The 13,071-nt window shown below is 44.2% G+C and overlaps 1 protein-coding gene across 1 annotated transcript in view; it reads right to left on the bottom strand.

The window, feature by feature from the left end:
• Positions 1-12,044, bottom strand: part of LOC117357367 (aquaporin-5-like) — a 30,297-nt gene extending 18,253 nt beyond the window's left edge. The window contains exons 1-2 of the mRNA XM_033937830.1: positions 11,573-12,044; positions 1,356-1,520 (exon numbers count right to left, since the gene is read on the bottom strand). Of these exons, the coding sequence (XP_033793721.1) occupies positions 1,356-1,520; positions 11,573-11,935 (528 nt within the window). The 5' untranslated portion in view covers positions 11,936-12,044. The remainder of the gene's footprint in view (positions 1-1,355; positions 1,521-11,572) is intronic.
• Between the last annotated feature and the right edge of the window lie 1,027 nt (positions 12,045-13,071).

Genomic DNA, 13,071 nt, shown 5'->3' with positions numbered 1-13,071 from the left:
CATAATTTTATACTGCTCCCCAGTTCCTAAGTGTTTTTCCCTTATATGTTCCTCACTTTTCTATTACAAGTGTATTTCTTCCCTCTTTTCCTTATGTTTCTATGGCCTACGGGTCAACATTTACCCAGTTTGTACGGTCTGTAGTCTTGTAGTTTATTATAGGAAAGTATGTTTAATTGTCATTTTTGTTAAATGTTAATACTTTTTACTTTGTACAACGCTTTGTAGTATCGAAAAGGCGTTTAATCAAAAATTGAATAAACTATAAACTATACCATCAAACTTTAGTTCTCTGTTTTAGTTTTGACTTTAGAATCCAGACAAAGAAAGGAAGAAGTCTTGCCTCAATATATGACAAACAAACGGAAAGGCAGTTTTGATTTTGGCTGAAACCAGGCGATGAGTTTTGGTTTGGGCCAAAAGCTGTCAGACAGTTTCAGTGTACAGTTTTGGTTTGGGTCGAAAGCTACAATATATACAGCTAGGTGAAATACCCTTGCTCTGTCTCAACCCCAGATAGTGTTGGCACTTTCCAGATGATGGTTCTGAAAATTCTTGGATGGCTGCTAGACTTGCTGTGAACTACTTTGGGTGAAATATGTGTTTATCTAGGCAAGTAGTAGATATAACTGTACACAACCCCTTGAACAGTCTCATACTGTACTGAGAATCTGTTTCAAATCAATTTTCAGCATACTCTGGAAGTTTGCAGCTGAAAATGAGTTTCCTGACATTGAATGAGGATTCTTGGCGCATGTAGTTACGCATCATACCATTATCATATATATTTATTCATTTCATTTTCTGTACCATTCTCCCAGGAGAGCTCAGAACAGTTTACATGAATTTATTCAGGTACTCAAGCATTTTTCCCTGTCTGTCCCGGTGGACTCACAATCTATCTAATGTACCTGGGGCAATGTGTGAACTAAGTGACTTGCCCAATGCCACAAGGAGCAACGTGGGTTTGAACCCAAAACTTCATGGTGCTGAGACTGCAGCTTTAACCACTGCGCCACACTCTCCCCTTTTGTATGCTTTATATTTATATTCTTAATTAAAAATGTAATAGCTGGATGAGTTTTCTTTTTGTACCGTTGATTGCTAGTGCCAAGGGCTCCAGTGACTCCTGCTGGGAGAAAAAGAGGGACTTCAGAAGCTACGGAACCCCATGCCATTCCCTTTAGCACCTCCTGCTGGGAAAGCCTGGGACTGGAGGAGATGTGAGCACTGTATAAAAGCCAGTGCTTTTACTCAATTCCCTACATCAGTTTTCTATGACATAGTCTGGAGTTTGTGAGTATCCGTGAATATTATAAAAAGTCAGTGGTTTAAATTTTGGCCATTATACGTACCCCTATTAGGTGTCCCAGCGTAACAGACAAGCCAATGGATATGGCTGGAGACCCCAGGTTATCATTCCTGCGCCCATCAGTAGAGGCAAAAACGCAAAGAACCAGCTGGAAAGTGAGAATGATTTCAATGGCTAAAGCTTGTCCAAGAGTGATGTTGTTGTTGAGCTGTGGAATAAGAAAACATCTTCAACTTCCTGACAGTGCTTTCCCTGGTCTAAAAGACAGGGTTAGAAAATTATACATGGGTTTGCTATGCTTATTAACGACTCGGAAGAGAAAGTACTTAGACTACTGTGAGGCTAGACAAAACCAAGCAATATGCAGGGAGACTCTCACTGAAGAAAGAGTCCACTGCAGATAAATCCAACAGGAAAGCAACAGCAGCGCTGACGGAGACACAAACAAAACAGCATTGTTCCTTCTGTAGACGTTATTGTAACAACAGAGACTTGACAACATGAATATCAGGCAAAGGCACACAGATCGAAGTAGCTGAATTGCATGATGTATTTCAATGAAATTCCTGCAGCTCAAAAAATGAAGTGAAAGAAAGCTAGCTTTACATATGCATCCAGGTAACTAAAAAGTAGGATTTAATGAAAGTTCTTATGTTTCGGCTTGAGAGCCTGCATCAGGAGTCCAAGGCTCCTTGCCTCGCAGAAATCAAAAACTCCAATAATATGGTATTGCTAAATCTCAAAGTTATAGGTGGTTGCAGTTGAAGCAGGCCATTCAGGAGGGGGTCCCTGATTGGAAAAATCTTAAAAATCAGTATAGTTTGCCGTTCCTGTGTTTCCAGGCGGATTTCCTGGATCAACAGGCCGCTCAGTGGTATAAATTAATATCTGGATTTTTGAATAAGAAACCAAAAACTGGTCTTCGTGACATTTGGAGCATTGAAATAAAGCATCAGATTAATGCTTCTCAATGGCCACAAATCTGGATTTAGAGGATGAGATGTATGGTGTCTGCATCTATGAGACAAAATTGGGTTTTTTTGTTACATAGAGCAGTTTGGACCCCAGTTCGGTTACAGAAATTAGATAGTTCCAAGTCTAATAGGTGTTGGCACTGTCATCTTGAATCTGGGACATTAGATCATTTATTATTTTATTGTCCCTTTATACTTCAATTTTGGAGATCCATTTGGGATCAGAGAACCAAAGTAATGGAAAATCCATTGGCACTTACATATGGCACGGTGCTATTTGGCACTATGATGAGTACTTTTATAGAGTTATACGATTATATCCTGCACTTAACATGGCTTTAAAATGAATAAAGAAAAAAAAAAAAAAAAAAACCCTCCAATAATATCTCCAAACACCTAAGCGCAACAAATGTGACAAATACAAAAGTTGTTGTTTGTGTCTTTGGCATTTCTGCTGGTGCTTTCCTGGAGACTCTCACTGAACATATGCATTTTAAAACCATATACTGTACACCACCTTGAGTAAATTCCTTCAAGAAGGCAGTAAATGAGTCCTCATATATTAATAAAGGTTTGGATAAAGACTGGATTCTTCATTCTTTGCAAACTGTTATATATTACAGTGAACCACTCTGAGAATTTTGTTCATCACTTTGAGCTTTATTAGACAGTTAATAAGTTTGATAAATAAATAATACAAAGATGGCGATAGACACAGTGGCATACCTAGCATAGGTGACACCCAGGGCCCAACATTTTTTGACAACACCCCCCCCCATCTGTATGAAAAACATGATTTTTAGTAACAATCCACACGTCACACATGAATACCTAGGAAAAGGCAGCATCTTATATATTGCAGTGAGCGGTACATCAATACACCCATTGTAAAACTAAACAAGCCAGACTAGTACAGATCAATCCTAACAGAAAACCATGTCTTTTCAAACACACAGAACACAGAAAACACCTTCGCCTAGTATGTAATCACAAACTAACTCCTCCCCCTTTTACAAAACTGTAGTGTGGTTTTTAGCCACGGTGGTAACAACTCAGATGCCAACGCTAAAAAACGCTCTACAGTTTTGTAAATGGGGAGATAGAATAAAAATACGTAGACAAAGGTTAAACTGAAGCACCAAGAAGCTGGACTCTGCATACAATGCAACACCACAGAAACTGCGATGCATTTCACCTAATGCAAAAAATAAATAAATGAATAGAATTTTTTTTCTACCTTGTCTTCTCTGGTTTCTGCTTCCTCATCTTTTTGTCACTCTCTTCCTTTCATCCACTGTCTACCCTCTCTCTGCCCCTTCTATATGGCATCTTCTCTCTTTCTATTCCTGTTCTAGAAACTTCATGCATCCCTCTTCCATTTCTCCCTTCACCCCCATTAGTCTGGCATCCATCTTCCTCCATTCCCTCCTCCAATGGTCTGGCATCTCTCCTCTCCTCTTCTTCCCTTCCCTCTCCCACACCCACATGGTCTTGCTTTTCATTCTCTCCTCTTCCTTCCCCCCACTTCCATCAGCATCTGCCCCCTTTCTCTCCCTCCAACCCAATTCCATGCAGTATCCTTCTCCCTTATGTCTCTTTCCCTGCAATTCCATCAGCATCTGTCCCTTTCTCTCCCTCCACCATGCTTCCATACCACCCTGACCCCCGTTTTCACCCTTCACCATGATTCCATACCACCCTGACCCCCTTTCTCACCCTTCACCATGATTCCATACCACCCAGCCCCTCCTTTGTCACCCTTCACCATGATTCCATACCACCCTGACCCCCCCACTTTGTCACCCTCCACACCCTTCCAAACCACCCTGACCCCCTTGATCACCCTTCACCATGATTCCATACCACCCTGACCCCCTTTGTCACCCTTCACCATGATTCCATACCACCCTGACTCCCTTTCTCACCCTCCACACCCTTCCATACCACCCTGACCCCCGTTTGTCACCCTTCACCATGATTCCATACCACCCTGACCCCCTTTTTCACCCTTCACCATGTTTCCATACCACCCTGACCCCCTTTGTCACCCTTCACCATGATTCCATACCACCCTGCCCCCCCTTTGTCACCCTTCACCATGATTCCATACCACCCTGACCCCCCTTTGTCACCCTCCACACCCTTCCAAACCACCCTGACCCCCTTGATCACCCTTCACCATGATTCCAACCACCCTGACCCCCTTTGTCACTCTTCACCATGATTCCATACCACCCTGACCCCCCCACTTTGTCACCCTCCACACCCTTCCAAACCACCCTGACCCCCTTGATCACCCTTCACCATGATTCCATACCACCCTGACCCCCTTTGTCACCCTTCACCATGATTCCATACCACCCTGACTCCCTTTCTCACCCTCCACACCCTTCCATACCACCCTGACCCCCGTTTGTCACCCTTCACCATGATTCCATACCACCCTGACCCCCTTTTTCACCCTTCACCATGTTTCCATACCACCCTGACCCCCTTTGTCACCCTTCACCATGATTCCATACCACCCTGCCCCCCCTTTGTCACCCTTCACCATGATTCCATACCACCCTGACCCCCCTTTGTCACCCTCCACACCCTTCCAAACCACCCTGACCCCCTTGATCACCCTTCACCATGATTCCAACCACCCTGACCCCCTTTGTCACTCTTCACCATGATTCCATACCACCCTGACTCCCTTTCTCACCCTCCACACCCTTCCATACCACCCTGACCCCCGTTTGTCACCCTTCACCATGATTCCATACCACCCTGACCCCCTTTTTCACCCTTCACCATGTTTCCATACCACCCTGACCCCCTTTGTCACCCTTCACCATGATTCCATACCACCCTGACTCCCTTTCTCACCCTCCACACCCTTCCATACCACCCTGACCCCCGTTTGTCACCTTACACCATGTTTCCATACCACGCTGACCCCCTTTCTCTCCCTTCACCATGATTCCATATCACCCTGACCTCCCTTTGTCACCCTTCACACCCTTCCATACCACCCTGGCCCCCTTTGTCATCCTTCACCATAATTCCATACCACCATGACCCCCCTTTGTCAACCTTCAGCATGATTCCATACCACCCTGACTCCTTTCTCACCCTCCACACCCTTCCATGCCACCCTCACCTCCTTTCACCACCCTACTATGCTCCTTTCTTTCTCCATCCCAAAGGTCCCGCGATGACTGCTTCTGCTCCGGATGGAAGAGGTAAGTGACGTTGGAGGGGGCTGGGCTGGTAGACACAGTTAGTTGCGGCAAGATCCCGCAATGACTGCGGCTGCCAGTCCACCCCCCCTCCCCCGACGTCACTTACCTCTTTCGGAACAGAGGCGGTAGATGGCGCAGTCATCGCGGGACCTTCGTTCACTTCAGCGGGACTGCCGACTCTGCTCTAAGTACAGCAGCCATGCTGAGGTGCTGTTTGGAGCAGCGTGCGAGGTTCCAGATCCGGCTGGCTGTGCACCCCCTTGGAGCGTGCATCTGGGGCGGACTGCCCCCCCTTGGTACACCACTGGATAGACACAATCTGTTGCGAGAGTATATCCATTGGCTTGAGATATACACAAAATTCTCAGTGTGGTACACAGTAAGATAAAACTGTTTACAAATAATTTTTCTTCGGATGGGGTTTAGCAAAGCTCGCTAATATTTTTTTGAAGGGGAGAATAGTTTAGGGGAAAAATCTATGAACGGAAGAAAAAATAATGCTTTAATGTTTTGTTATAAACCAATTGTTTTGCATATACAATATTGGTCTATTATGTAGTAGCGTAGCAAGGTGAGGGCATCGGCACTCCTCCCCCCTACCGCGTGTGCACCTTCACTTCTTCCACCCCCACTGTACCTCTATCTCCACTGGCTCGAGCAGCAACTACAACCTGGCATCTGACATCACTTTCAGGACCCGCGCTTAGGAAGTGATGTCAGAGGAAAAGGTGTCTGGGTCAATCAGAGCCTTAGGCCCCTCCCCAGTGCATCCGGAGAGGGGCCTAAGGCTCTGATTGGCCCAGACATCTGAGGGCCTTTCATTAGGAGGGGTCTTAAGCAACCTGGGCCAATCAGAGCCTTAGGCCCCTCCTGGCGTGAGCAGTATCACGACCTTGCCGCCCATGTCAGTGTAGGATCTTTCTGACATCACTTTCGGGTCCCAAGACCAAGTATAATCCTCCGCTGCAGAGACACAGTGTCCACTGAAAAACCAGCTCAAGTACTTGCAAACAAGGATGCACAAAAAGCACAGATTTCTCCCTTTACAAATACCTTTCAGAGGATCATTCATTTCCTCATGAAAAATGGGTTCTCAATCTGGTGCTGTAGGTGGGGAGAGGAGTACAGATGGGAGTTGTGTGCCAGCAGTCAAAATCTGGTAAAAATGGGCACAGGGAAATAAAGCAAAATATGGAAAATTTGATCACAAGCAATCTGCAAGAGGTGAAGACACCAGTGTTTTTGTTGTGCAAAGTTCCTAAGAAAGCAACTAATATCACCAGCTGAGTCCTCAATGACTGACTGCAGAATAAAAGTTTATAGTGGCACATACAAGGGGGTGCTGAAAAGTTCTCAGCCCACCCAAGAAGACAATGACGTGGATATGGTTCAATCAATGATCTGAAACAATGTCAAAACACAGAATTTTGTTTCTGCAAATTGGCGCTTAACAAAATAAGATAACACTCTTTTCAGCTACACTGGCAAAATCATGCTCAAAATTTAGAAAGGTGGTTGGTTGGGCTGAGAACTTTTCAGCCCCACTTCGTATGTAATAAAAGTTAACCAAGTAAAGGACAATCAAGCCATTGTGACATCACTGATGAGGCTGGCTCTTATTGGTGCAATGAGGCATTATGACATCACAATCTCAGTGACTGAAAGTCTTCACATCACAAGAGGGTGCTGAAAAGTTCTCAGCCCAACCAAGAACAGAATGTCGTGGATATGGTTCCATCAATGACCTGAAATAATGTCAAACCATAGAATTTTGATAGCACTCTTTTCAGGTACAGTGGCAAAATCACACTCAGAATTTAGGAAGTTGGTTGGTTGGGCTGAGAACTTTTCCGCACCCCCTGTACAACTCTGCCGTGCTGCCCGACTGAGAGCTTCCATTCACACAGTCTTGTGCATATCTGAGAAAAAAAGATTGACCTGCTGACCCTGGTCAAACACGTCTTAGTAATTTTAAGATTCCCGTTTTTCTAAAGCACCAATTAACTTAGTAAACACTCATAATAGTAGTACATGGTATTTTTCAAGATGACTCATACTGTATGAACACATTGATCAACAGAATTTTTGAATTCGTATATACATCTTTTAAAATCTTTGCATGTCAATAAGATATACAATATTTTATTTACTCAATTCTCTATACTGTTCTCCCAGGGGAGCTCAGAATGGTTTACATAAATTTATTCAGGTACTTGAGCATTTTTCCCTGTCTGTTCTGGTGGGCTCACAATCTATCTAATGTACCTGGGGCAATGGGGGGATTAAGGGCTCCTTTTATCAAGGTGCGGTAGGGGTTTAATGCGCAGAATACCGCGCATTAAACCACCTGCCGCGCTAGCCGCTAATGCCTCCATTGATGAGGCGTTAGTATTTTAGCTTGCCGCGGGGTTTAGTGCGTGATGAAATGTCCGACGCGCTAACCCCCTTAGTGCATCTTGATAAAAGGAGCCCTAAGTGACATGCCCAAGGTCACAAGGCGTAGCATGGGTTTGAACCCACACCCTCAGGGTGCTGAGGCTGTAGCTTTAACCACTGCACCCTGCTCTCCCCTTAGTATGATACAGTAAAGATAGACCAATTAATGATCAAGTAATTAGATCTGCTGGTACAATATAAGATGCTTATGGAAATATATTGTACCCATTTAAAGAAATTGTTACACTGTCTCTTGACAAAAATGTCCACATAGAAGAAATCAATCTCTGAGAGCAGCGTATCTGGCGGGATTCAATGTATTCTGATCACTTTAAGAAATAGCATCTGGTGCCTCCCATGACTATTGTTACAATTACAGCTATTTATTTGATATAGAGCGCTTTACTGACAAAAAAAAGTCAAATCAAAGCAGTTTACATAATATAAAACAATGGGGAATGATTAAAAATCAAAGCGAATAAACAGAGGCAGGTTCTGTCAGGAATTTAGGGGTAGGGAGCAGGGTAATCGGAAAAGTGGGCAAGATTTAAGGATTCAGTTAGAGCAGTTTTGGACGGGTGTCCTGACATTTGTGCCTCTCTTTTGATTTATATAACAGTTTCTATAAAAGGCTGGTGTTCTTTTTCTTATGTATTATTAAATATATCTCTGGTCTATAGGTGGTGCTCTAAGCAGGACACTTTTAAACTATACAGTATGGGGCTCATAATCAAAAGAGAAAAACGTCCAAAAACCGGCCTAAGTCGGCACTTGGACGATCATAAGTCATGAACGTCCAAGTGCCGATAATAAAACCGGGTTTTGGATGTATTTAAAAGCGAACTAGGCCTTCACAGTGCCGCTGAACGACCTTAGCTAAACGGGGCATTTCAGGATGAGTGTCGAGGGTGGGATTTGGGCGGGACGTGGGCAGGCTTAGACTTAGTCGTACTGCATGTATAACCAAAAGTTATACAGCACAGCACTTGGACGTTGTGACTTAGACCATTTAAAACATGGTCTAAGTCACAAAAACCCACCTAAAGTCACCAGATAAGCACTGCAGACACAAACTACAGACCCACACACACTACCCCAGTGATCACCGACCCTCCCCCAACCCCATAAAAATTGTAATCATACCTTTAAAATTCAGCCTCCAGACCATCATCACCTGGCAGCCTAGCAGAGGAAAGCCTAGTCAACCTGCACAGAGGCTGCTTAAGTCATCTGGGGGGTGGGTTAAGGACCCATGGAGAGGAGGATTCATGCCCATAAGCCACTGTAATCACTGCATTGCTGGTTAAACATGTGCACTCCCCTAAAAAAAACCCCAAACCCTTTTGTACTGCCCTAGAAGTGGCTTCTGCAGCCATAAGGGCTATTGGGGTGGAAGATAGGTGAGTCTAGGGGATTTTGGAGGTGGTTTGGGGGGCTCACCATTATCTATAAGGGAGCTGTAGTGAGATGAAGACATGGCACCCTTTTTGTGAAGTTCACAGCAGTGCCCTGTAAGGTATCCCACTATTTAGGTGCCATGTCTGGTTGTCCAGATCATCACTTTGTAGACCCTTCCCACGTCTAAAAGGTCTGTTTCTAGGCATTTTTGCCTTGGATGAAAAGTTGGACGAAAATGTGGTATAAAGATGGATGATTTAGCAGCTTCAACGATCAGATTGGCAGGACATATAGTTAGACGATTTTCGAAACAGAAAATAATTTGGATGTATTGTTCGAAAATGTGTCCTAAGCTGTTTTTAACTTTGGTCGACTTGCAACTTGGATGAAAACGGACTTAGACGTTTCTTTCGATTATGCCCCTCCACATGTGTTTGTGAACTAGATAGCTCATTTCGACAGCCACTGCACCGCCTCTTAGCACTGCTGGCACCTGCTTAATTGACATCCCATGTTACAGTTTTCACGACTTCGTGCTTTGGTCTCTCAGCTCAAACTCATTATGCAATGAATCACCAAACTGTTAAAAAAAAAAAAAGCAGGTCCCAAAATACCACCTAGAGACACCCCCCCCAGAAATGGAAAACCCAGCTTTAGTCTTGTGGGTAAAGTTCACAGTAGCAAAAAACGAGTTGTCCTCTTGCAGATCCACAGATTCAGGCTGCTATGGTGTTTTCAAATTACATGAACCGTTAAATATATGTGGGCAATTTATTTCTAAGAGATGAAGGAACGTTTCCTCTCTTTTATGCACGTTTGTGCCAACAAACTTCACCTGACATGATCCCTTTGCCAGCCTTGTAAAATAATGGAGCCAGCTGGTAGGCTTTTCATGAGTATTTCATTTCAAATGGGCTTATCTTAATTGCTGGCCTGTAGCACAATGCGATTCTGTGCCCTGCTTCCACCACCCTCTCTCAATCAACCCTACCGCCTTTTTAAATATAAATTCAACCGAACCCCTAATGAAGCCATGCCATTCACATTCCTCTATGGGATGCCGCTGCCAGTGCGGATGCTGCAGTTCCCGGGGCTAAGACAAGCCCTCTGGCAGGCACTTAATTACTCTGCACAACCTGTTCACACACTGAAAGGACATAACTAATTTACATCCTAAAGCACTTCTGAAAACAATCCTGTTTATTATAGCACAGCGTTGGCAGTTTCCATTAATCTCCCTTTATCGGGGAAATCTGAGATAATGTTGTCAAAGTTGGCATTTCATAAGGTAATTATTTCTATCACTGTGCAAGTAATCCATCTTAGATCCCATCTCAACCTCTCAGTGCCTAATGACAGGTAAAGGTGAACAAACAAGTCTATGGAATTTTCAGAGGTTCTTAGTTAGTCAAAGGGGCCACCACAGTAAGGGCAGCTGCTCTCTTTTGCTCTCCAGATTTAGATGTGTCAGCCCTGACCCCCAGCTACACCTGAAAGGCAACAGAATCAAAGCAGAGCCAAGGACCAAGGATATCTTGAGAATATATGCTCCCACTCGCCATTTCTCCCTTTTCCAGACAGCGTCATGCTTTGTTGGGGACAAAACGACTGCTCATGTTATAGTCCCCATAGTGCAATACAAACTGCATATACAGTATAAGTTTCAGAACCAAAGAAATACCCTAGAAATAGTCATTCTCCCCAGCTGGGGTATCTGCAACTGTATACATTCCATGCCACCCCAAATAAATCTATTACCCACATCATATATTGGTAAAGACCCAGTATCCAAAATATGGCAAACGTCACCACACAGTTTTAGCACGTCCAAAGGCAGCCTAGCATATTCCTGAGTTGGTCACACATTGCTGATTCTCTGTTTAGTCCCCATTGCCTCTGTTCATTCTCTGTTTATAATTTTCATCTGCCTCAGAGGTGCCAGCTTTCTAGCAGGAAAACTTTCTCTTTTCAGTCAAAATAACTTCTATTTTGCTGCTGTTTACCTCCAAGAATCTCCATCCCTCCACTGCACTTTATAGACTATCGAGGCATCTTTATCTGTTCGAACCCTTTCAGTCTCCCATTAAAGAACTTCCAGATGTTATCAGAACAGTTGCCAGTCAAACAGTGAGACCAAAGAATCCCACTGGCTTCCCACTCCTAATCGTGACAATTAATCAGCTTTGTCATTGCTTACAATAAATGTATCAGTTGTATATACGTACTGCGTTCATAGCTAGATTTCCTCGGACACTGAGCGGTGCCACCCCATAGACTATGGCTGCTCCAGTTATCCCTCCCACCAGCTGGGCAATGATGTAGAATAAGGCACGTAAGATGGAAATTTGGGACCCGATGAGGAATGCCAACGTCACGGCGGGATTGATGTGGGCGCCGCTGATATGCCCCACGGACTGTACCAGAGTGCCGATTGCAAGGCCAAAGGCCAGCGAGATCTGCAAAATGGTGGGCAAAGCAGATGGCCATTTGAGAGCAGAGCAGAGTCCGATGAAGACAAATATCATGGTGGCAAGGAATTCAGCGAAAACAGCACGGATGAAGGCCACAGAGCATATTTCCTTCTTCATTGTACAGGTGGAAAATAAAATTTGACAGAAGTATCTTGCTTGTCTCTTTTATTTTAGCAGAGAGATGGTAATGATATCTGTATAAATTACAGTCACACACTTACACACACACACACAGAGGATAAGCAGGCAGTAATTCTAATAAGGGCTGGAACAGAGACATCAACTTGTCCCACCCCTTCTTATACCAACCAGAAATGTTCCAACCTAAAGGAACTTGCACCTCCCATTAGTAATTTGGAGAAAGCTCACATATTTTAAAACCAATGACGCACATTAAAGGAATTTTATTCAACATATCTACTGTGATACTGACTTTATCTAGTTGATAAACTTTTATCCTCACGTTAATCCACTGCAGTTAACCAGTTTCTCTCTCATGCCAGTTTTGCTGTCAAGGGTTTAAAAACACTTCCAATGCAATGAGATCAATAGATTCCTGGAACCGCTTACCAGAAGAGATAGAGGGATGGAAAAGAGAGAGACAGAATTCAATCCAGTTGGGGGGAGAAACAGAGGACAGTGGAAAGAGGGAGGGAGGGAGATGAGCCAAGATTAATAGCACCTGCAGTGACACAGTAAAATGAGGAAGCTAGATTAGGGTTGCCAAATGCATCTAGATTCACCCAGTAGCATCGGCCCAGTTCTGGGTTTATCCCATTGCACGCAGGGACCTGGAATCTTGCTTTTTTTTTTTTTAGAGGAATGCAATGAGGAAATCAGAACTACAAGTCCCTGCATGCAATGGTGTAAACCCAGACATGGATCAACCCTGAAGGGCAAATCTGGATCCAGCTGGCAACTCTAAACTGGATGGACCAGATAGGCTAACAGGACCATATCTACCAACTGTTGTGTGACCAGGGCTTTATGGTGGGATGGGGGGAGGCTCGGTTTAGTAAGAGTCCTCTCTCTTGCCCCAGTTCTCTCCCTCCCTCCTTCCTTTCCCCACATCAATTTCTGGTCTGACCTTTCCTTCCTCCAGCTCTGTTTCCAGTCCTCTCTGTTTCTCTCCTTGTTTTCTTTTTAGGCATCTCATAAATTCTGCTAGAGACAGCAGGATCAGCAGTGATACCCTAACAGTCATCAAGCTGCCCTCAGAACATGTGTACAGCCTGTCTTGAGGACCTTCTCCG

The sequence above is a fragment of the Geotrypetes seraphini genome, chromosome 3 (assembly GCF_902459505.1).
Source record: "Geotrypetes seraphini chromosome 3, aGeoSer1.1, whole genome shotgun sequence".
Lineage (NCBI taxonomy): Eukaryota > Metazoa > Chordata > Amphibia > Gymnophiona > Dermophiidae > Geotrypetes > Geotrypetes seraphini.
The sequence above is the reverse complement of the archived record's forward strand: the minus strand, read 5'-3'. Positions and strand labels throughout refer to the sequence as shown.